General features: G+C 39.8%; 1 protein-coding gene across 7 annotated transcripts in view; it reads left to right on the forward strand.

Moving 5' to 3' along the window:
• The window catches only part of Ip6k1 (inositol hexakisphosphate kinase 1), a 68,009-nt gene that overhangs the window by 38,774 nt on the left and 3,567 nt on the right, over positions 1 to 25,668 (forward strand). For 3 of the 7 annotated variants that reach the window (XM_048794667.1, XM_048794669.1, XM_048794668.1), the window contains exons 2-6: positions 12,208 to 12,558; positions 17,598 to 17,808; positions 22,470 to 22,493; positions 23,255 to 23,436; positions 25,249 to 25,424. In XM_048794667.1, coding sequence (XP_048650624.1) covers positions 12,336 to 12,558; positions 17,598 to 17,808; positions 22,470 to 22,493; positions 23,255 to 23,436; positions 25,249 to 25,424 — 816 coding nt within the window. In that variant the 5' untranslated portion in view covers positions 12,208 to 12,335. Of the gene's footprint in view, positions 1 to 12,207; positions 12,559 to 17,597; positions 17,809 to 21,966; positions 21,984 to 22,469; positions 22,494 to 23,254; positions 23,437 to 25,248; positions 25,425 to 25,668 lie in introns of those variants that run through there. The other 4 variants (XM_048794671.1, XM_048794673.1, XM_048794672.1 and 1 more) reach the window with 4 other exon arrangements.

Consider the following 25,668-nt stretch of genomic DNA (forward strand, 5'->3'; position numbering starts at 1 on the left):
ATACATTAAAGATTCAGTTTTCTAGCTTAATTTACAGTAACATTTCAAAGATTCATCTGTATTGGGTAGTGGCAGTAGTTGATTCCTTTTCATTTTTTTTAAAGTATTCCACTATATGTATTAAAAAAAAAATATATATATATATATATATATACACACACACACACACACACACACATACATACATATATAATCACAGTTTATTTTCATTTCTTTTACAGAATTACATCCCATTTATTAGTTTGCAAACCATAAACCATAAAGCCTAAAAGTCATTTTATCTCACCAACAGTTCTTGCTTTGAAAAAGGAAAGCAGCTAGGCATTGTGGCTCATGACTTTAATCCCAGTGATTTGCGAGGCTGAGGTAGGAGGAATGCAAGTTCAAAGCCAGTTTCAGCTACTGGCTCAAAAAAAAAAAAGGGCCAGGGTTGTATCTCAGTCTTTAAGTGTCCCTGTGTTCAATCCCCAATACTAAAAAAAAAAAGGAAAGGAAAACAAATTAATATACAATTTCAGCAACATTTAGAAACTTCATTTTGCTTGAATAGAGATAATTCATTTTGGAGTTCAGTTGTGTATTCAAGGAGTTGGTTGCAATAATTAGAAAGTCAGCCTAACTGCTGTAACTAGTATTTTTGTAATGCAAATTTATTTCCATTTGTTGCAATTTATCAGTGAGAAAAGCCAATAAGCAAGTTCTTTTTGTAATTAATCTCCTTCCTTTTATATGCGATAATTATGTTAAAACGTGGAACCAAAGTGTTTGAAAACCAACAGGAGAAACATTGTACGTAGGTTAGGGAGCTTAAACTAATAGGCACCATGGTAGAAATCTGGTACTCCAGAGGAGTAGACTGACAATTTTAATATAACCTTCTAGTAGTCAAAATAACTAATTGAAACACTTTTCCTTTCTGAATGGGGGAACATCAATCACCAGGATCACTCTTACCTGAGCCATTCTTACTCTAGCATCAACATTTGTAGAAAAAAATCTGCCCTCCAAACACACCCCCAATAACCCAATCAATAAATGGATAATACAGGCACTTCTCAAAAGAAGAAATACAAATGGGCAACAAGTATATGAAAAAATGTTCAGTGTCTTTAGAAGTCAGGGAAATGCATATCAGAACTACACTGAAATTTCATCTCACTCCGTTTAGAATGGCATTCATCAATAATACAAATAATAGTAAATACCAACAAGGATGTGGGGGAAAAAGGAACACACATATACACCAGTGGTATTGTAAATAAGTACACCCATTATAGAAATCAATATCGTGGTTCCTCAAGCCTGGGAAGAGAACCACCATATGACCCAGCTATACTATGCTTTGGTATTAAGAATTTTAAGTCAGCATAGTATATTATGCTTTGGATATGAGGTGTCCCCCAATAAACTCATGTGATGGACAATGCAGGAATATTCAGAGGTGAAATGATTAGATTATGGGATCCCATGACCTAATCAGTGAACTAATCCATATGATAGGTTAACAATTTTAATCGATTACTAGCTGGTAACTCTAGGCAGGTGGGGTGTTGTTGTAACACACAACTAAATTGGTCAGGGTCACTCCAAGTGAATTTTAGGTGATCAAATAAAGACAGACACAGAAAGTACCTTTTTGGGTTCAGTGACTGCTCCTCAGCTATAGCTCCCACAAGGGTGGCAAGGCAGGCTTGAAAGAGAGGGAGCGTGCCTAGAACCTGGGCTTTATAGGAGAGAAGCCATTCAGATGAGGCAAGGGGTAGGGTTACCACAAACAAGTGGGTGTAATCCAGACCCTTGAGTGACGCCTATGCCTGGAGCTTCACCTCTCTTGTCTGAGCAGAGGTAAGGTCCAAATGCATTGCAATGGGTGCAATACTTCTACAGTACCTCTTTACTCAGGACTTAAAGTTGTGTACATAGCTTCTTTCCAGTGCGGCTCCTGACAGAGTATGCCCTTTGTGATTATATATTTTGTCCTTGTCTCCCCTCTTTGCTTCCTGGCTGCCATGAGCTAAGCAGCTTTCTTCCACCATGCCTACTCTTCTGCCAGAGTAAGGATGCTGGCCAGTCTCAGGCTCAGAGTAATGGAGCCAGCAGACCATGGACTGAGCTTCTGAAACTGTGAGCCCAAATTAAACTTTTCTCTCTCAATTGTTCTTATCAGGTATTTTGGTCACAGCAAGGACAAGCTGGCTAACACAGGATAGGTACATATCCATATTTATTCACATAGCCAAGTTATGGAACCAACTTAGGTGTCCATCAACAAAAAAATGTGGTATAGCCAGGCATGGTGGCATATGCCTTAATCCCAGTGGCTCTGGAAGCTGAGGCAGGAGGATCGTGAGTTCAAACCCAGCCTTAGCAAAAATGAGGCACTAAGCAACTCAGTACAAAATAGAGCTGGGGATGTGGCTAAGTGGTCGAGTGGCCCGAGTTCAATCTGAAAAGAAAAGAAAAGAAAACATGGTATGTATACACATTGGAGTTTTATTCAGCCATGAAGAAGAATTAAATTATGTCATTTGATGGAAAATGGATGGAACTTGAGAGCATTATGTTAAGCAAAATAAGCCAGACTTCAGAAAGTCAAGGGTGGTTATGTTTTCTCTCATGTGGAAGGCAGGGAGAGAAAAAGGGAAAAAAGAGAGTAGGAGTTCTCATGAAATTAGAAGAGAGATTCAGTTGAGTAGAGGAAAGGGACAGGGGAACGGAGGAGGGGAGCGAATACGGGGATAGTGGGGAATGAAACTGACCAAATTATTTATGTGTATGTATGAATAGATCACAGTGAGTCCCACTATTATGAATAATTATACCAATAAAAATTAATTTAAAACATCTGTCACTCTGCCGGGCACGGTGGCACATACCTGTAATCTCAGCAGTTTGGGAGGCTGAGGCAGGGGATCGTGAGTTCAAAGCCAACCTCAGCAAAAGTGAGGCGCTAAGCAAATCAGTGAGGCCCTGTCTCTAAATAAAATACAAAATAGGGGGCTGGGGTTAGGGTTAGTGTGGCTCAGAGATAGAGCACTCACCTAACATGCGTGAGGCACTGGGTTTGGTCCTCAGCACCACATAAAAATAAAATAAAGATATTGTGTCCACCTATACTAAAAAATAAATATTTAAAAAAATACAAAATAGGATGGGATGTGGCTCAGTAGTTAAGCGCTCCTGGGTTCAATCCCTGGTTTAAAAAAAAAAAAGAAAGAAAGAAAAGAAAAAAGAAAGAATATCTGCCACTTCCTCTCCTCAGAAGTCATATCTCTGTTTTATTCCTGAGGCTATTGACTGTGTTGAAGAAAAGGAAGCTATCCCTGAAAACCCCACAAGCGAAGCCCGTTGGTTCTTTGGAGCATGGTCCTTTGGTGATGAGGCAGATAAGGATTGAAACCACATCATGTATTTAGTGTGTAGGAGTTATCTACTGGGTGTTATTTTAATTGCAGTATGATTTTACCAAACACAAGATAATCTATTTTGGCAAACCGAAGCCTAGATTGGTGATATGCTTTTCCTGCCTCCCCTAGGAGATCAGAACCTAATGTGAATGATCCAATAAAAACAGACATGCTAATCAAAACACAGTGGTCTAGGGACTGAGGCTGTAGCTCAGTGGCATAGTGCTTGCCTAGCATGTGTGAGGCACTGGGTTCGATCCTTAGCATCACATAAAAATAAACAAAGGGGCTTGGATTGTGGCTCATTGGTAGAGTGCTTGCCTAGCACGTGCAGGGCCCTTCAGCACCACATATAAATCAATAAAATAAAGGTATTGTGTCCAGCTACAACTAAAAAATAAATATTTTTTTAAAGAGAGAATTTTTAATATTTTTTTAGTTTTCGGCGGACACAACATCTTTGGGTTTTTTTTTTTTTTTTTTAATGTTTTTTTTGTATGTGGTGCTGAGGATCGAACCCAGGCCGCATGCATACCAGGTGAGCACGCTACCACTTGAGCCACATCCCCAGCCCTCAAAAATAAATATTAAAAAAAATAAAGGCTTTATGTCCATCTACAGTTACAAAAAAAATTAAAAAACAGTGGTCTAATGGATAAATATTTAATGATACTCTTGATTCATTTCCATTTTTAAGATTTTGATCATTATACAGTTTTAATACTAAATATGGACATGTTTTAGGCTTTACTAGTGGAAACTTTATTTTTTTGGACTGGGAATTAAACCCAGGGATGCTTTACCACTGAGCTACATCTCCAGCTCTTTTTATTTTTTAAATTTTGAGACAGGGTCTCAGAACTTAGGATCTTTAGGGCCTCTCTGAGTTGCTGAGGCTGGCCTTGAACTTGCAGTCCTCTGCCTCAGCCTCCTGAGCCATTGGGATTACAGGTGTTCACTACCATGCATGGCAGAACTTTATTTTTTTAGAAGTAAAAGTTTAAAAGTAAATACTTTTCAGTTCAGTACATGCATAGTACAGACTATTCCACAGAAAAGAAAGACTAAGATTTTTTTCACCAAATACCCAAGTCATCACAGAAATGGTGAAGAGAGAGCAAGTAATCTGAAAGCAGAGCTTAAGATACTGAACATGATTTCCTATGAATGCTGCTCCTGTATTTTTTTTTTTGTGTGTGTGTGTGTTTGTGTGTGTGTGTGTTTGTTTGTTTGTGGGGAGGGTACCAGGATTGAACTCAGAGGCATTTAACCACTGAGCACGTCCTTAGCCCTTTTTATATTTAGAGACAGGGTCTCTCCAAGTTGCTGAGGCTGTCTTTGAACTCGTGATCCTCCTGCCTCAGTCCCTGAGCTGCTGGGATTACAGGCATGTGTCAGCGTGCCCAGCCTATAGTGACTTCTTTTAATACTCCTTAGTGCCCCAGTGAAGAAAGGAGAAATGTCCTACTTCTGACAATGGAAGAAAGGGGCATCGAGAAGAGAGAATTACAAATTTCGCTTCAGCCCTGAATCTGGACAAGTGCTGCTTCAGATTTGTATGTCTTAAGAAATTGGGCTATAGAAATCAGTTACAGTTGCTGTTCATTTGTCATATGTTTTTCATTTGTCATAACACATGGATATCAGGATGACTGGGGAAAGTATGGGGTCCCTTTGTTTCTGGAAATGTTTTTAAATACAAGATTTTCACCAGTTTTAGAAACTGGGTTAAATCTCAAAAGATCCTAGACACATTTGAGCAGTGAAATTAAAGTGGCTGTTTTGTAAAGTTCAAGCACTACCCTCCTTGACACTCAAGAAACCCTTCTGGCCTGCTCAGAGGAGAAAATTTTATTAATCTTATATAAAAAACAGAGTAAGATAGGTAACATGAGTACACATTACTTGGGACTAATTGTACACAAGAGGGTAGAATTTGGCCATGATTTCTGTAGTGACACAACTCTCAGATTATGGACTCCAGGAAGAAGAAGCACATCAAAACCAAGACTCCAATCTAAAGATTCCCCTCTACCCACAGCTTTTAGCCCTCTTCATTATAGGCATGTCCTCCTATTCTTGTAGTCAGTATTCCCTGTGTGAAGGAAGTATTCAGGAGGCCTGGAAACCCGGAGAGACCCTTGGTTATTATATACCTTCTCCTCATCTGAATTTAATAAATTTTTCCAGTGCTGCTAGGAGATTGGTGGAGGACCAAACAGACTCCCGTCCTTTAGGCTCTGTGCACCATAATGATTTGCATTGGGGATTTGAGTAGCTCTGTTGAACATACTGAAAGGAATCTGCTAAGTGTTGTCTAGCCAAATTGATGTTTCTGTGCTGGGGAAAATACTGCCTTTCTGAGATTTCTCCAATGAGTTCTGATATCATATCTTATTACTCAAGTCTTTAGTAATGACAAGGATAAAGTACTTGTCATGTTTGTATCATATTTGGCTATTTGGTCATATTGTGCAGGAAAATGCCCAGGATGGCTGTTGTCATGCTAGGATATTAGTGCTATTGGCCATGTTTCACAACATGATCAGGAACACTGTGACCATGATCTTCATGTTGGCATGGGACCCAAAAAAGCTCAGAGAGCTGATGAGGTTTAAGATATAGAAGGCAGTGGCATCATGGGGAAAGCTCCAGAGCCATTGACAATAATAGGAACATCCATGGTCACTGGAAATATAGTATAGAAGGATCACCGTTGTAACAGGATCGTCTAGAGTCTTCCTAACTGTAGTTAATTCTAGAGAGGGTAGAGGATAAACCTGGCCATCTCTTTTTCTTCTGGTGCTTCTATGGGAGAGAGACTTCCTAGTCTCTCTTGAGTGGAGCTGCAGGTACTTAAAGTTCAGCAGGGGCTGTTGGTGATTGGAGTGCTGTCCAAGGAGGGCTAAGCCAGCTTAAACGTGGGCTCATTTGGGACATAGGCTTTTTTTTTAATATTTATTTTTTAGTTGTATTTGGACACAATACCTTTATTTATTTATTCTTAGGTGGTGCTGAGGATCAAACTCAGGGCCTCGCACATGCTAGGTGAGCACTCTACCACTGAGCCACAAATGCAGCCCTCATTTGGGACATAGGTTTTTTTTTTTTTTTTTTTTTTTAAACCCATGACCTCACATGCTAGCCATGTGTTCTACTACTGAGCTGTAGCCCTTCAGCCTGGGGCCCAGATTCTTGCTGAAGGATTTAAAAATATTGCTTATGTAAAGTACTTTTCTCACAGAAAGTTGGGGAAACGTAAACAATCCAATTCTTTTAATATTATTATTATTAGATGTTGATGGAGCTTGATTTTATTCATTTATTTATTTATACATAGTGCTGAGAATTGAACCCAGTGCCTCACACTTGCTAGGCAAGTACTGTACCACTGAGCCACAAATCCAGGCCCCAACAGGTTCTTGATTTGCCTTTTGCTATCATTCTTCCTTGTCCAGCTTAGCAGTAACACAGGAGGCTGAGGTGGGAGGATCACAAGTTCAAGGACAGCCTGGACCACTTAGCCAGACCTTTTTCTCAATAGCTCAGTGGTAGAGTGCCTGTGGGTTCAATCTCTAGTACTTGGATAGGGGTGAGGAGGTGGCATAGGAATCAGTCTTTCCCTTTATTCTCTCGTGGTCTTTCTTTCTTTTTTTTTTTTAATTTTTTTAAAGTTGTTGATAGATCTTTATTTTATTTATTTATTTTTTAATTTTTTTTAATATTTAGTTTTTAGTTATTGGTGGACACAACATCTTTGTTTGTATGTGGTGCTGAGGATCGAACCCGGGCCACATGCATGCCAGGCGAGTGCGCTACCGCTTGAGTCACATCCCCAGCCCGATAGATCTTTTTTTATTTTTTAAAATTTATTTATATGTGGTGCTGAGAATCAAATCCAGTGCCTCACATGCCAGGCAAGTATGCTATCACTGAGTCATAGCCACAGCCCCCCTCCTGGTCTCTTGACATGGTGTTAAGCTATTAAATTCCTTTCTGTTCCTGTTGTTCTTATAGTATTTATATGCCTTAGAAATTACAGAGGAAAGGAAGAGTCTGTCTGCTCCTGTGCCTTAGGTCTGAAACAGATGTCATTCACTGCATGAGTCCCTACTGCCTGATGAGAGGAATAGATGACAGGTTTAATGAAGAAACAGCAAAATGAGGAACTGAAATTGTACTGCAAGAAAAAATACCTTGGGCTGGGGGTGTGGCTCAAGCGGTAGCGCGCTCGCCTGACATGCGCGAGGCGCTGGGTTCGAATCCTCAGCACCACATACAAATAAAATAAAGATGTTGTGTCCACCGAAAACTAAAAAATAACTAAATATTAAAAAAAAAAAAAAAAGAAAAAATACCTTGAGGAATAAGGGAGAATTTCTTTTTTTCTGAGATGTATTAATTACAAAGTGATTTACACAGAAAAAAAAAGATAACAAATCCTAATATATTTAAATGAATGGTAAATTTGTGAAATATTTACCATATGTAGATTGTTTTATCATACTTGTTTTTCCTCCTGTGATATTTGCAGGGGGCAATGCCTAGTTGTTCCTCCTTTTTAAAATGGAAGAGTTTTTTTTTAAAATTGGTATTAATCTAACAACCACCCTATTACTATTGTTATAACCAAAGATTTTGTGGAATATTATTTACTTGAAATTCATATTGAATTTCAGATAGCAAATGTATAAGAAACACCACTATTTATAAACCACATAGTTAACCTCCTATTTATGCCAAGCAGGAAATAGACTACTATTTGTAGTTTCCCCAGGGAAATTTGTGCCCAGTCTTTGGAATCATTTACAAACCCCCAAAACCTCCCAAAACACATACTTTTCTTTTTTGTTACGTTTAAATCATGGTCAAAAGAAAACAAACCAGAGTCCCCCATGATTTTAGTTATCTGACATTATTTTTTTTGAATACTTTGTAGCTTTTAAAGAATTCTCAAGTTTTTCTTTATGCTGTGCTTTAATCTATTTTTATGTAAGTCTAAAAAAGATAGGAAAAGATGGGCATGGTGGCCAGGCCTGTAATCCCAGTGGCTCAGGAGGCTGAGGCAGGTGGATCCCAAGTTCAAAGCCAGCCTCAGCAATTTAGCGAGGCCCTATCTCAAAGAAAAAAAAAAAAAAATATATATATATATATATATATATAAAGGGCTGGGGATGTGGCTCAGTGGTAAAGTGACCCTGGGTTCAATCCCATTGTATAAAAAAAAAAGAAAGAAATCCTTAAGTCCACTGGTATTCTTCCTCATCTGTAGGCTCCTGCTTGTAACTTTCTCCCTTTTCCGTTGTTTAAGTGGGGGGAGGTAGATAAAGGGACGTTGGATTTGATTGGTGCATGCCCTATGGCGTGTGTGGAAGTACCACACTGAACCTCTTTGTGTGTATAATTAATACATGTCAAAATAATAATGAAGATTCTAGAGCTACATCTTTCATTTTGGGGATGAGGAGGGTATCTTTCTTGTTGTCAGTGAAGGGTTTGTTCTTCAGTTGTTGGAAATTTCAAGTTTCCTTGTCATCAGAAAACACTTATTCACCTGGTGATGTGCAAAATGAATTAGGTGGAGATCTGTGGATGTTGATGGAACTCTTTTTTTTGTCCTTTCAGTTAGAATGGTTTTGAAACTAATTGAACTGGCTTAGAGTATAGGGATATTTATTTATTAGGTATTGGGGGATTGAACCGAGGTACACTTAATCACTGAGCTACATCACTAGTCTTTACTTTTTTGGGGGGGTTGGATACTGGGTCTTGAGCCCAGAGGCACTTAACCACTGAGCCACATCCCCAGCACTTTTTTATTTTATTTTATTTTTTTAGTTGTAGTTGGACACAATACCTTTATTCTGTTTGTTTATTTCTTTGTGGTGCTGAGGATCGAACCTGGGGCCTCACACGTGCGAGGCGAGCGCTCTACCGCTGAGCCACAACCCCAGCACTCCCAGCCCTTTTTTTATATTATATTTAGAGACAGGGTCTTGCTGAGTTGCTGAGGGCCTCACTCAATTGTTGAGGCCAACTTTGAATTCACGCTCTTCCTGCTTCAGCCTCCTGAGTCATTGGAATGTGTGCCACCACGCCCCACATATTTTTTATTTTGATACATGGTCCAGCCTCTAATTTGTCATTGTCTTGACTCAGCCTTCCGAGTCACAGTGTGTGCCACTGTTCACAGTGGGAAATTTATTTTGCTATATAACCAGACTTTTAGTACCTCAGTGATACCAGAGGGGGCCCTCATTTTGGTTTTCTGTTCGGCATATTGGCTTTTTCTTCAGGGTGGTATCTTTTTAGAGTGACAAGGTATCTGCAGTAGTCTCAAACATCACACCTAGGCAGAGCAATATCCAAAGGAAGAATAAGAACAACTCTGTGATGTTTCTATAGGAGCAAGGTAATTTTTCCCAGAAAACCCATGACCAATTTCCCCTCATATCTCATTGAACACGAGGTGCCACATGCCCTTTCCTAAATCAGCCTCTCGTAAGAATGGGGTTACTGTTCAAGATTATTCCTGAGTCTGAATATAGTTCCATGTTTCCTGGATATTTGGCTACCTGAACAAGATTGGGACTCTTAGTGAGAAAGCAGCAGAGAGGAACTTATTTAGGGAACCAACACCAGCATCTAGAGTGCTCTCAGTTAGTGGTTTCCATGGTAGCCTCTGTGGTCACCAGACTTCAGGGACAACTTCTGGTCAGATGAGTCAGAACTCTAGCTGTTTCTGATGTGTCCAAGACTGTGCCCTAGGTGAGTCAAGACCCAGCTCCCTCTGCAGATCCCACAGAGTTAGCAGTGGGCATGTCTTCATTTTATAGGTTAGGAAACTTGGAAAAGTTCACTGACTTACAAAGCTCTACACCCAGTAAGCAGGGCTTCATGGAGGGTGAGACTGTTCTGGGCACTTGTTTTTCTTGCTAGGTTTGTTTAAAAAGTAATTCCAAAACAAAGTTATAAAAAAGTGACAAATTTTTTACTTTTAGGAAAATATTTCAAATACTGAAAAGCTACCCATGGCTTTTTGTGGACATCATATGGAAACAAAGTATCAAAAGTATAGATCTGACTGGAGATTGGACTTCTGCCTCTCAGTTCTGTGGAAAGCAGTGGAAGTTGCCTTGCGTTTCTGAGTCAAGGGAATACCTGTTTCCTTTAACCGTCCTCCTGCCCGGTTCTTCAAGAGACTCTCTTTTTCCCAGCCACCAGTAACACAAGCTAGGAAAGTTTAGCACTCTTCCTGGTAACCATAGATCCCAGAGAGAAGCTCAGCCACAGAGAAGTCTCTTTTAACCTGACCAGGGCCAGGGCAGGAGCCTGTGAACAGTACTGACTAGAGTCTACTGTCACAGTGGATGCCTTCAGAGACCCTTACCAGACCTCCCTTAGGGAGCAGGCCCTCTACAATTGCTTCCCCACTTTCTGCTACATCTGCTTTTGGAGTTTCTGTTATTTTTATATTGTGCTTTACTCACTGTTGTGGCTGGAATTATTTAATTCATTCAGACAGATCTTTCTTTCAGCATTTATTATGTGCTAGAAAATGCCTTGTACCCTGGTTGGAATAAAGAAAGAATGGTTTGGTGGTGATGATAGATGAGTAAATGACAGTACAGTGGTGTATTGCTGTGGTGGAGTTAGCACATTGCACCATAGAAACCTGTGTGCACCAGACTTGGGTTTAGAGAGAATGAAGACTGGGAGAGCTCCCTGCAGCAGGGAGATGCTTTGCTCTGAAAAGAGGACTAGAGAGTAGATAATTGGGCTAAAAAATGTGGGAATACAGGTGTGTACCACCACATCTAACTTAGGCAGGCAGCTTTGGATTAAATTCTGTGGTTTGACAGTGATGTTCCTATGTAGCCCATTGTCCGTAATTATGAGGTCCAGAAAATAATGTTTTATACTTCCAACTCTACAAATACTTTATTTTTCTCTTTTTATCTTAATCTTTTAGATGTAGTCTTGCTTAGTACATTCCCTAATACTGAAAATACATTCAGTATTAAGGAATCTGGTAATGTTTTAATTTTCTTAAGAGAGAATTGACATTTTTATTTGGGTACAAAATTTTTTTCCCTGTTCCATTGGTTGGTATAAGTGAGACAGAAAAGTGTTAGACATGGTTATAAATTGACAGCCATAGATTTAAGGTAGAAGAAATCTGAAATCTGAATTCCTCTGGGAAAAGAAACTCACTAAATGACTTTTCCTCCTTGCCACCTTTAGTAGAGAAGTTTGGATGCTAATATGACCTAATTCCTTAGGCAAAAACCCTTCTCTTGAGTTAGGAAGAGCCCCTAAACAGAATAAATTTCTATTTGCTTTTTCTAATCCCTTCACCTTTCAGTGAGAAGTAAACTGAGGTAGTTGCTTTCCTGATAGCTGTTTCCTTGACCCTTCTCCTGCTGTACTGTAGCTGTAAAATCAAATCCAAGAAAGTAAGAAGGGATCTAAGGAAAGAAGAGAAGATAGGACTCTGTGCACAGAAAGATAGATGGAGAAGACTAAAGTTGCATTATTCAACAAAAATTTATAACTGCCCTCATGTTCTAGGCAGGGTTGTATATGCTGGGATACACAGAGTAGGGAACAAAACAGGCTCTGCTCTCGGGTTGCTCTAAGGACACTGTGACTTGCCAGATATTTTTTTGGTTGTGGCTTTGGTGGTGCTAGGGATCAAACCCAAGGCCTCATATGTGCTAGGTAAGTGCTCTGTCACTGAGCTATATCTCTAGCCTTTGGCAGATGTTTTGATTCCCTTTTCCTGTCTTCTTTTCTGTAGGCTAGAATAATAAGCTGAGTGGACTCTAACCATTGGCCTTCAACTTGCCAGCACCTTGTACCTAGCTGTCCTTTTGTGGCTCATGTGCTGCATCCTCTGCCCTCAGTGTGCAACTGGGCCCCAACGCAATGTGTGTTTGTCAAACCATGGAAGTGGGGCAGTATGGCAAGAACGCAAGTCGGGCCGGAGACCGGGGAGTCCTCCTGGAGCCCTTCATCCACCAGGTGGGAGGACACAGCAGCATGATGCGCTATGACGACCACACTGTGTGCAAGCCCCTCATCTCCCGGGAACAGCGCTTCTATGAGTCCCTCCCTCCTGAAATGAAGGAGTTCACCCCTGAATACAAAGGTCAGTCAATGGCCATTTTTGTGAGAGTAGCAGCTGTGGCCTTATAAACTCAGTTGTCTGTTTTGTTTACCATGTGATATGATCTTCGTCTTCTGGTGTCAAAGCAGCTAAGTTACTTTAAACAAGGCAAAATTAGAAGCTGAAAGTGTCATAAAGGTCTTTAGACCTTGACAGTTGAACTCACTAATAGGTAAAGCTGAGAAAAAGTCAGCTTAAAGACCCAGTGCTGCCTTCAAGATTTCCTATTTGGAGGTAGATATGGTGGCACATGCATGTAATCCCAGTGACTCAGTGTTAAAGTGCCCCAGGGTTCAACTGCCACTAATAGAAGGGGGAAAAAAAGTTTTTAGATAAGGAAAGAAGCAGACAGAGAAAAAGTCTCTGGCCCTAGAAAAGGACAAATTGATGCTTTCCAGGTTACGGCAGTTGCACAGCTAGCAAGAGGCTCTGTTGATCCTCTGTTGTGCTGGGGGAATGAATTTATGGAAATTTCTGGGACTTGGGAGTCCTTTAACATTTTATGGAAGAAATAATGTTTTAAAATGTGAGTTAATTTTGTAGAAAGAACCTGTGAATACTATACTGGAATGAGTCACTTTATTTTAGCATCTGATCCTTATGCATTTTTATATTTATGCATTTTTATGATTGCCCATTGTAAACTATTTTTTTCTTTTTTCTTTTTTTGATACTGGAGATTGAACTCAGGGGCACTCAACCACAGCCACATCCCCAGTCCTATTTAGAGACAGGATCTCACTGAGGTACTTGGAGCCTCACTTTTGCTGAGACTGGCTTTGAACTTATGATCCTCCTGCCTCAGCCTTCTGAGCCGCTGGGATTAGAGGCACATGTCTCTGTACCTGGCTAAATCTTTTTTTTTTAGGTTCTGTTTTTATAAAATCCCCTTTTCCCCCCACTGGTGTTGGGAATTGAAACAGAGGCCTCATGTCTGCCAGGCAAGTGCTCTACCACTGAGCCCTAGTCCTGTAATTTTCTTTTTGAGGAATTGTCAAACTTTTTTTCCACAGTGGTCATACCTTTTTACATTCTTAGTAGCAGTGTATGAGGTTTCCTATTTCTCTATAGCTTTGCCAGCACTGTTCTGTTCTTATTTCTCTTTTCTTAGCTATCCTAGTGGTTATGAGTGAACTCTGATTAGGCCTATGATTTGCGTTTCCCCAGTGACTGATGTTAATTAAGCATGTTTTTCATGTGCCTGTTGACTATTTGTATAATAAATCTTCTTAGAGAAATGTCTATTCAAGTCCTTAGATCATTTTTTAATTGGGTTGTTTCTTAAAATTTTTTTGGTGGGGGGTTACTGGGAATTGGATCCAGGTCATTCTGCCACTGAGTTATATCTCCATTCCTTTTTGTTTGTTTGTATGTTTGCTTTTTGAGACAGGATCTTGCTTGATTGTTGAGGCTGGTATTGAACTTGCTATCGTCTTTCCTCAGTCTCCCGAATAGCTGGGATTGAAGTCTTCTTAACTACCACACCTGGTGTTTCTTAATTCTTAATTGGCCAAAAGAAGTTTTTAGAATACCCCAAGCTTTTTTTTTTTTTTTTTAATCTTAGGGTCTTAACTTGGAATGTTCTTTGTCCACAACTTTTCCTCATCCTTCAGTCTACCCAGATACTTCTTCCCTGATCATCCTATATTAAGTGTTCTGCTCTGTAAATATTTCCAATTTTCTTTCTTTCTTTTTTTTTTTTTTTTGGTGGGGGGGATACTTGGGATTGAACCCAGGGGTGCTTAACTGTTGAGTCACATCCCCAGCCCGCCTTTTTTTAAAAATGTATGTTTTAGTTTTTTGTTGTAGTTGGACACAATATCAATTTTTTATTAATTTACTTTTAGTGGTGCTGAGGATCAAATCCAGGGTCTCACATGTGCTAGTCGAGCACTCTACTGCTGAGCCACAACTCCAGCCCCTCCCCAGCCCTTTTTTACATTGTATTTAGAGACAGGTCTTGTTGAGTTGCTTAGGGCCTCACTAAGTTGCTGAGGCTGGCTTTGAACTTGCAATCCTCCTGCCTCAGCTTCCCGAGATGCTGGGATTATAAGTGTGTGCCACTGCACCTGGTTTCACTTAATTTCTTCATAGCACTTAGCAAAATCTGTAATTGTTTTGTCCATGTTTACTCTTTGTTTCTCACATTAGCATATAAGATCTTTGAAAATATAGACCTTAATTTGTCTTTTACACTAGTAAGGAGAAGACCTAATATCTAGTAGATGCTCAGTGAATATACTTGGTAAATGAATGAGACAAATCTTATTTGCATAAATATACAGAATCTTTGACCTTCCCCCTTAGTACAACAAGCAGTAACACTAGATGATTGTGGTTGATATACTAATAAATGAAAATCTGTTGCCAAGATATGGAACATTATTGGTGGGTTTTTTTTTCTTTTTTCTTTTTTTTACTTTTTTAAAAGAGAGAGTGTGAGAGAGAGAGAGAGAGGGGGAGAGAGAGAATTTTAATATTTATTTTTTAGTTTTTGGAGGACACAACATCTTTGTTTGTACATGGTGCTGAGGATTGAACCCTGGCCGCACGCATGCCAGGCGAGCGTGCTACCGCTTGAGCCACATCTCCAGCCCTCTTTTTTCTTTTTTTGTATCAGGGATTGAACCAAAGGTGCTTAACCACTGAGCCATATCCCAGCCCTTTTTTATTTTGAGACAGGGTCTTACTAGGTTGTGTATAGCCTCTCTGAATTGTTCAAGCTGGCTTCAAACCTGTGATCCTCTTACCTCAGCTTCCTGAGCTGCTGGGATTATAGGCATGTGCCACTGTGCCTGGCTCCTTATTGGTACTTTTTTCTTAGCTTGGTTGAGTTTTAAAACACCTATATTGGGGCTGGGGATGTAGCTTAGTTGTTAGAGTGCTTGCTTCTCGTGCACAGGGTTCAGTCCCCAGCACTACAAAAAACAAACAAACAAAAAAACAAAAACTCTATGGCAATAAATAGATGGGCTAGTATTCATACATGTATTTCCTAGCTTTGTCTGCTAAAAGGGCTTAATAGCAATGATACGTCTGTAGCAATCAATATATCTAACTCTATCATCTTGATTTTTCTAATTACCATTTCCACAATTACAAGAAGCGGAGCGTCTTGGTAAAATGATTGGCTTCTAAGTTGAGACAGGAAAAGTAATTCCTGTGATAAAAAGTTTAAAAAAAAATTTTTCAAAAATAATGGAAGTGCATGTCAAAAGTACTTAAAGAGCCAACTTTAAAAGAGTTCCAGTGGCCAACTCAAGAAGAATTTAAACAAAATATTCATAAATCCACGCTAGATAGATAGATGAGTATGAAGGGACTGTTCTTATGGAACTCTAATTCCTTTTAATTAATAAATATAGGAACAATGATGAAAACAAAATGTCCAGTAGGCATACAACACAGTAATAATTGTAGCAAGCAAGAGCCATCATGGATCCTAAAATTACTGGGCTAAAAGGTATAGTAAGAAACAGGATATTTAGAGAGTCTCAAAGCATCTACACATAAAATGCTCATAAATTACAACAGGAAAAAAGCTGTATAGTGGAAAAGTCCAACATATATCATCTTAACTAAGTGATCAAAGTTAAATCACCAGTAACAAGACATGGGACCTGGGTTGTATCTCAGTGGTAGATCTCTTGCCTAGCATGTGTCAAGCACTGGGTTCAATTCTCAGCAATGCATATAAATAAATAAAAGGTTCATTGACAGTTAACAACAAGCAAGGCATATACCTCCTGAAATGATGAGGACTCAGGTTGCTGCCCAGAATAAATGGCCTCAATTTAATCATGAGGAAACACAAGATAAACCAAATTCAGGAACATCTTAGAGAAAAACCACTAGTATTCTTCAAAAGTGTTGTGGTCATTAAGGACTGAGGAATATTTCCAGATGGAAGGAGACTAAGGAGAATTAATGTGAAATCCTAGACCATAAACAGAATTAGTGTGAAAACTGCCAAAATTTGAAGATTAGTTAATATCATTATGTCTGTGTAATTTACTGGGGTTTTTTTATTTGTTTGTTTTTAATACTTATTTTTTAGTTTTAGGTGGACACAACAATATCTTTATTTTACATTTATGTGGTACTGAGGATCGAACCCAGTGCCTCGTGCATGTTAGATGAGCACTCTACCACTGAACCATAATCCTAGCCCCTAATTTACTGTTTTTGATATTGTAAATTGTGCTATGGAGCAGGCACATTGGCACATGCCTGTAATCCCAGCAGCTCTATAAAACAGATTGAAATTGGAGTTTAAAAACATTCCCACAATGGGGACTGGGACTGTAGCTCAGTGGTAGAGCATTTGCCTGGCACATGTGAGGCACTGGGTTTGCTCCTAGCACCACATAAAAATAAATAAATTTTTGTGTCCATCTACAACTAAAAAAAAATTTTTTTTAAGAAACATTAAAAAAGGACTGGGATGTGGCTCAAGTGGTAGCGCGCTTGCCTAGCATGCGTGAGGCACTGGGTTCGATTCTCAGCACCACATAAAAATGAAATAAAGATATTATGTCCACCTAAAACTAAAAAAATAAATATTAAAAAAAGAGAAATATTAAAAAAATTCAGGCCCAGATGTCTTCACTGCTAAATTATGCTAAATATCAAAACCAAATATTATCTACGCAAGCTCTTCTGAAATTTTCAAGAGGGACTACTTCCAAACTCATTCTAGAAGCCCATTATAAAAAATATAAAATATTTTTCATGAACCTACACATATGAACAAAATTTTAGCAGATCAAATCAACAATATATTAAAATGATAATACAACATGACCAAGTGGGATTTATCTGAGTAAACAACAGATCAGGGTAGAGGTGGTAGTCATCTTCTTTTGGAAAGATGATGTCTGCTGGCTGCTATTCCTCTATCAGTCAGTATTTGGTTAAGGGAAAGTAAAGCCTGTGTGCAGTGGAAATGCAGATGCTAATAATCTGTGCTACATGGAACCAGCCTGTTGACATTTGTTTACTGGCTGCCTTTTTTTCAACAGGTGTGGTATCTGTCTGTTTTGAGGGGGACAGTGATGGTTACATCAACTTGGTGGCCTACCCTTATGTGGAAAGTGAGACCATGGATCAGGATGACACATCAGAACGGGAGCAACCTCGGCGCAAACACTCCCGACGGAGCCTGCACCGGTCAGGCAGTGGCAGTGACCATAAGGAGGAGAAAGCCAGCCTCTCCTTTGAGACCTCTGAGAGGTAAGAGGATGGCAGGCAAAGCTTCAGTTATAATCTTTTCCTGCTGGCATAAGTACTCAGGACATATTTAGAGACCTGACACATCATGGGGAAGCATTTTCTAAAATTCAGGAGGATGATTAGTATTCTTGGGGTTACCCTTGCAGGTGTGGCCTCCCCTGTGTGTCACATAAACCCAGTGATGCATCTTTCTGGAGATGCTAATTAAGAGAGACTGAAACTCTCTCAACCCTTTGGAAGCAAGGATGCCCTGTACTGGTGGCAATAGGTTCTGTGGTTTTCTGCTATGTCTCATACACATAAGAGAGAATGTTGAAAAGTATTGGTCTACAGTGAGATTGCAAATGCTTTCTGACTTACAGGATGTCCAAGCATGAGACCCATGATAGGCCATGCAGTCTAGTATTACCCTAATGGTTTTGTGTCTAGCCTCTGTAAATCTGATATCAGTAATCCTATCCCCGAACCTAAAATTTATTGTATTGGGATTTGATTTTTCTCAAAGATTTGGAAATCCTTGTATTTCTTGCAAAAATTAATGTGAGCTTCCACTAGGATGGATATAATCAAAAGGATGGACAGTGAAAGTAATAACAGGAGTATAGAGAAATTAGAATCCTCCTCCATTGCTGGTGGGGAAGTAAAGTGGTGTAGCTGCTTTGGAAACAATCTGGCAAGACTTCAAAAAGTTAAACCCAAGCCAGGCACAATGGCACCTGCTTGTAATCCCAGTGATTGAGGAGATTGAGTGAGACAGGAGGATCTTAAGTTCGATGCTAACCTGGGCAACTTAGTGAGACCCTGTCTCAAAAAGGGGGTTAGGGAATGTAGCTCAGTGGTAGAGCGTGACTGGATTTAATCCCAAGTACCCAGGGTTGGGGGGAAGGTAGTTAGTCATTTAACTCCTAGGTATTTACCCAAGAGAATTGAATAGTATATTCATACAAAACTTGTACATAGATTTTCTTAGCATTATTCCTGATAGCCAGACCATGGGAACAACCCATGTCCATCAGTGGGTAAATGGATAAGCACAGCATGGTACGTATATCTGTACACTGGAATTTTATTCAGCCCTTAAAAAGGAATAGAGTACTGATAAAACATACTATACAGATGACTCTTAAAAACATTAAGTGAAATAAATCAGACACAAAAGACCATATACTACATGATTCTATATATATATATAAAGTAGTTAGAACAGGCAGAGCCATAGAGAGCGAGCAGGTTAGTGCTTGCTTTTGTTAGTAAACACAGTGGTAGTGGCAAATAGAGAGTGACTGTTAGAGGTGACACAGTTTGGTTTTGGGGTGAATAAAATATTCTGAAAATTAAGTAGTGGTTATATCCTCAACCTTGTGAATACAGTACTAAAAAACCACTGAGNTAACAAGACATGGGACCTGGGTTGTATCTCAGTGGTAGATCTCTTGCCTAGCATGTGTCAAGCACTGGGTTCAATTCTCAGCAATGCATATAAATAAATAAAAATAAATTCTCTCTCTCTCTCTCTAAAAAAAAAAAAACAACAACACTGAGTAGTAAAATTAATAACATTAGTATGGACTGAAAATAAAGTGAACTTCCTAAAATAGTGAAATAAAAATTGTACAATTAAATTACTTCATATTTAATTTCATTTAAGTAAGTTTCAGTGAGTAGGGTGCTCTATGACTTGATTCAGAAGTTGAAATTGGGGGTTGGAACTGTTTCCCAATGGTAGAGCTCTTACCTTGCCCTTGGTTCTGTCCCTAGCACCATGCACACGAAAAAAAGTTGGGAATTTTCTTAGATGTGGCAGTAGTTCATCCCTGACATCAGATCAATTCACCAACACTTGCTGTCCACACTAGCTCCCAGCACTTTGTTCAGGGCCTAGGACATTCTAGCCCTCTTCACTTACCCTGTGAATAGTTCCCATTTATGTGAGGAAGCACAGAAACCCAACAGGACTCTGGCTGGGTGTGTGATGAATCATTTCCTGCGCCCTCAGTCAGTGGTTCTCTCTGGCCAGGTCAGCAACTGTGATGTAAGGAGAGTGCTACATATCCACTTCTTAAGTAAGCATTGTCTCCATATGTTGAACATTCTGTGGACAGATTAACTCTGTCCTGTGGAAGCACTTCTGTGTTCTTTTCATTCCCTAAGGAACTTCATCTTAACTAGATAATTGGGACATAATTTGCTCAATGACAAGGAATGTTCCCCAAGTCTGTAGCTGGCAATGGGTGTTTCTCTCCCAGAAGCTCTTTAGAGTGGGCTTGCTTTTTTTTTATTTTTTATTTTTTATTATGTATTTAGTTTTCAATGGACCTTTGTTTGTTTATATGTGGTGCTGAAAATCAAACCCAGTGCCTCACACATGCTAGGCAAGTGCTCTACCACTAAGCTATGATCCCAGCCCAGAGTGGGCTTTCTTTTTTCTTTTTGTTTTTGGTGCCGGGGATTGAATTCCCGACCACTGAGCCCCATCCCCAACCCCATTTTGTATTTTATTTAGAGACGGGGGCTCACTGAGTTGCGTAGCGTCTCGCAGTTGCTGAGGCTGGCTTTGAATTTAGGATTTTCCTGTCTCAGCCTCCTAAGCCGCTGGGATTATAGGCATGCACCACCACGCCCAGCCAGAGTGGCCTTTCTTTTTGTCCTCTTAAAGTACAGAATTTACTTCATGAGTCATCTGGTAAAAAGCCAGTGAATATAGACTCACATTAAGTTATGTTCATGTTCAGGAACAAGGCCCTACTCTGAAAGTGACAGCTCTACCTGCAGTGATCATACTTTTGTTTTGGCCTATTAGTGGACACTCAGTCACTCCAGGGGTGAAACTTGTTTCCTCACCAGAGCTAGGGCTGCATCTCTAAGGGTGATGCCAGGTGCCACAGAGGCCCTGCTCAGACACTAAATTTGATTGGACTTATTTGACAAATAAGTTGCCCTTGTGGTTTCCCAAAGGGAATCACAAAAAAAAAGTGTCTGTAAATGGCCTCAACAGTGCTCTCTGCAGAAGAAAATGAGGGTTTTGACAGGTAGAGGGTTTTGTCAGGCCTAGATGGGTTCCTCTAGTTCCAGTTAAAGGAATTAGGGTCTCTTATCCAATGTTGCAGAGCTTTCCCAAATTCTTGACCCTGGGAAGAAGGTCAACATTTCCAGCATACAGTAATCCTTTTGGTCAGCTTAAGTCTGTGTAACTCCTTGCCCAGTGAGAGAAAAGGCCAGCAGTTCTGAAGAGGAGACTGGCATTTGAAATTGCTGCAGTGCTCCACTTCTGTTCTAAGCTGCAGATTTGCTCTCCAATTTCCAGGCCATATTGCTTTACCAGTGGTTTGTTTTTCTGGGCTTGTCAGTGTGAAAAACAGTACTGCCATTTACTTAAAGCAAAGATTTTTATGTTGGAACATAATAAAATTGTGGTATAATTTCATCAATTGGTGTCCCTTCTTGCCAAAATACTTTTGTGGTTTGATTTATTTTAGAAATAAAATTCTCTGTAGGCTTGATGCTTTCCACAGGCACAAACCTTACTCTGAGAAACACAGGTACCTTTGGCACCTGCTGGCCTGTTCCTAGTAGAATATATCTTGCTTTTTTTGTTTTTCCTTTGTTTGTTTGTTTGTTTTTTCCCTATGATGATGTTTTCCTCCTCCACCTCCTCCTCTTTTTTTTTTGGGGGGGGGGGTGGTACTAGGGATCCTACACAGGCCCTATGCTTGCTCCACAAGCATTCTACTATTGAGCTACAAACCCAACCTTGTTTTTAAGTTTTTATTTTAAGACAGGGTCTCACTAAGTTGCCCAGGACAGGCTCGAATTTGTGATCTTGCCTCAGTTTTCCCAGCTACTGGGATTAAAGGCATGTACCACTGTGCTGCTACCAGGCCTCATGAAGAGATAGACAATCATTCATAAGCACAATGCCAGCATATGCTTTTTAAAATCCCATTATAGGAAGCTTTTCTAAATGTTCTGGACCAAGGTAGGACAGTTATTCACATCCATGAAAGTGGCAGCCCATGGTCCACCCTGTTTGCTTAGTGTGAAACTGCACCCTCATCACGTTTTCTTTCTTTTTCTCTCTCTTTTTTTGTTTTTTGTTTTTTTTTGTTTTTGTTTTTGTTTGGGGTGTGTGTGTGTGTGTGTACTGGGGATTGAACCCAGGGCCTTATGCATGCTGGGTAAATGCTCTACCACTGACCTGTAACTGCATCCCTTTTATTTTACTTTTAGTTTTTGAGATAGAGTCTTGCTAAGTTGCCCAGGCTGACCTTAAACTTGCAATTTCCTGCCTCAGCTCCTGAATAGCTAGCATTCTAGGCATGCACTACCATACCTGACTTTGTTAATTTTTTATTGTCATAAAATGAACATTTTAACCTTTTTGAGTATACAATTCAGTGGCATTAAGTACATTCACAGTGTTGTGCAACTGACTTCTCATTCCTCCTTCCCTAACCCTTAGAAACTATTATTCAACTTTGTGTTTTTATGAATTTGCAGTTACCTCATGTAAGTGGAATCAAATGATATCTGTCCTTTTGTGTCTGTCTTATTTCAGTTAGCAAAATGTTTTCAAGTTTATCCATGATCTAGCATGTATCATAATTTCAATCCTTTTTATAGCTGAATAATATTCCATTGTATATATGTGCAATTTTGTTTAGCTGCTCATCTGTTGATGGATACTGGTGAGTTATTTCTATGTTTTTAAAATTTTTTGTGATTAATGCTTCTATGGGCATTGGTATAAAGTATCTGTTTGAATCCATGTTTTCAATTCTTTTGGGTATATATCTAGGCACAAAATTGGGTATATATCTAGTCATGTAGTCCTATGTTCAATTTTTTGGGGGTGTGTGTGTGTGTGTGTGTGTGTTTTGTTGTTGTTGTTTTTGGGTTTTTTTGAAATGGTGTTTGCTCTGATGCCCAGGTTGGTCTCAAACTCCTGAGCTCAAGTGATCCTCCTGCCTCAGCTTCCTTAGTAACTGGGACTATAGGCATGCACCACTTATGTTTAACCTTTTGAGGAATCACCACTGTTTTTCACATTGGCTGCATATACATTTGTACCTGCAATGTATAGGGTTTTAATTTCATCACATCTTGATTAGCTCTTGTTCAAATTTTTTCTTCTGATTATAGTATCCTATCCTAGTGGATATGAAATAGTATCTTCATGACATAATTTGACGTGAATAATTATTTTTGGGAGATATAAGGAAGAGTACTACTCATATCATTTACTCACTTTTATTGCCACACATATCTGAGACCCCCTGCCATCTGTTAGCAGGGTCTGTGGATGGCAGGTTAGGCCTGATACAATTCTTCTCTACCCTGTGACCTCAAAGATAACTTGCCTGAGTCCCATAGTGATGTGTATGTGTGTGTTTTTTGTTTTTTGGGTGTTTTTTTTTGTTTGTTTTTTTGTTTTTGTTTTTTTTTTTAGTTCCCAGGAGGCAAAGAGTCCGAAGGTAGAACTACACAGCCACTCAGATGTCCCTTTCCAGATGCTAGATGGCAATAGCGGTCTGAGTTCTGAGAAGATCAGCCACAACCCCTGGAGTCTGCGTTGTCACAAGCAGCAGCTGAGCCGCATGCGCTCTGAATCCAAGGACCGAAAGCTCTACAGTATCCTTGACACCCCTCCTTCACTAGTGTCTTCTGGGACTGTAGGGCCCATGTCAGGGCCCCTCCAGACCATTCCTGAGGTCCCCTGTCCAGGGGCTTCTCTTTGTTCTCATCTTTGTTTTTAGACTCCTCTTCTTCCTTCTTTTACTTTCATTAACATGTTGTTTTTTCTGCCTTTTCTTATCTACATGATAAGATTGAAACTTAAAACTTGGCAGTCTAGAACAGACTATTGTGAGATATGTTTAAATTTGTACTTCACTATTTTGGAATTTAGTGAAAAAAATGACAAAGTAGATTTTTTTTTTTTTTCTTTTTCTTTTGGTACTGGGGATTGAACCAAGGACTTTGCACATGCTTGGTAAGCACTCTACCATGGAGCTACATCTCCAGCCCCCAGATAGAAAAATTTATCCAGCATTTATCTTAGAATTCTAAAGGGCAATAGAATCTTATCTCCACATTTTTATAGTAATGCTACAAATGTATCTTCCTTATTTCTTAGGGCTGGCTGAGGTGCTGCCTTGAGTAGGACATGGTTTATTGATGGTGTCAGGAATGTGTCCAAATCTGCTATATCTTTAGTTTATTGCTTGTAAAAAGCAAAACAACACATCAGTGGGGATGGTATATACCTATAATGGAAAATTATATAACCACAAAAAGGGATGAAATGCTGTGACATGGATGAACCTGGAAAACATTTTGTTAAGTGAAATAAGCTAGGAACAAAAGGATAGATACTGTAAGATTCCACTAGTTTGAGACAACTGGAATTGATAAATTCCTAGATACAGAGGTAGAAGAAAAGTTTCCCAGGAGTTAGGAGAAGAGAGAATAGGGAGTTAGTATTTAAAGGGGACGGGATTTTACTTTGAATAGATGAAGAAATTTCTGGAAGTAGATAATGGTGATGGATGCACAACAATGTAAATATACTTAATGCCACTGAAATGATACACTTAAAAAAAAAACTGGTTATAAATAGTAATTTTATTTAATACATTTTACCAAATTTTTTTTTTTTTTTTTTTGTACTGGGGGTTGAACTCAGGGGCACCTGACCACTGAGCCATATCCCCAGCCCTATTTTGTATTTTATTCAGAGATGGAGTCTAACTGAGTTGCTTAGCACCTCACTTTTGCTGAGGCTGGCTTTGAACTTGTGATCCTCCTGCCTCAGCCTCTCAAGCAGCTGGGATTACAGGCATGCGCCACCATGCCTGAAAATTTTTTTGTTGTTGTTAAGAAATAAGCTAGGTATGGGTGTGGTGGTGCACACCTGTAATCCCAGCGGCTCAGGAGGCTGAGACAGGAGGATCTCAAATTCAAATCCAGCCTCAGCAAAAAGTGAGGCACTGAACAACTCATGAGACCCAAAAAATAGGACTGGGGATGTGGCTCAGTGCTCGAGTGCCCCTGAGTTCAATCCCTCTACACACTCGCAAAAAGAAATAAGCTGGGCACAGTGACACACACTTGTAATCCCAACTATTTGGAAGACTGAGGTAGGAGGATCACAAATTCAAGGTCAACTTCAACACGTTATACCCTTGTCTCAATAAATAAATAAATAAGGATGTAACTCCATAGTAGGGCACCCCTAAGTCAATTCCCAAGACTGAAAAATAATAGTTACAAGCTAGAGGTGTAAAACCCACATTTGAGAGGTGTGAAACCCACATCTGAGAGTTTGTGAGGTGAACACATTTTGCATTAGACCAGAATGCTCTTTTTTATAAAAAACCTTTCTTGTGCTGTCCTGGATGGACCAGACGGTGAGTGTGGTTGTCATTCTTGACCTTGGACCAGAATTTCTCCTGCTTGAGAACGTGGTACATCACTTCAAGTATCCCTGTGTTCTGGACTTGAAGATGGGCACCCGGCAGCATGGGGATGATGCATCAGCTGAGAAGGCGGCCCGGCAGATGAGGAAGTGCGAGCAGAGCACATCTGCTACACTGGGGGTTAGGGTCTGTGGCATGCAGGTGAGTCACCACTTGTGAGAGCCTCAGTGCTGTACTTGCATATTCTAGGTTGTGCCCATACCTAGAGGACAGTACAGAGGACAGTACCAAATGTCCTCCCAGGAGACATTTATCCCCTTCCCTGAGACCTCCTGTCCCAACTATTGACCTGGATTTGGGTTCCAGGTTCAGTGCTGCTGTGAGAGTCTGCTCCCTCCACAGTGGGGCAAGTAAGACCCTTGTCTAATAGCAGTATGTTCAACTA

The sequence above is a fragment of the Marmota marmota genome, unplaced genomic scaffold, assembly GCF_001458135.2.
Source record: "Marmota marmota marmota unplaced genomic scaffold, marMar, whole genome shotgun sequence".
Classification (NCBI taxonomy): Eukaryota; Metazoa; Chordata; class Mammalia; order Rodentia; family Sciuridae; genus Marmota; species Marmota marmota.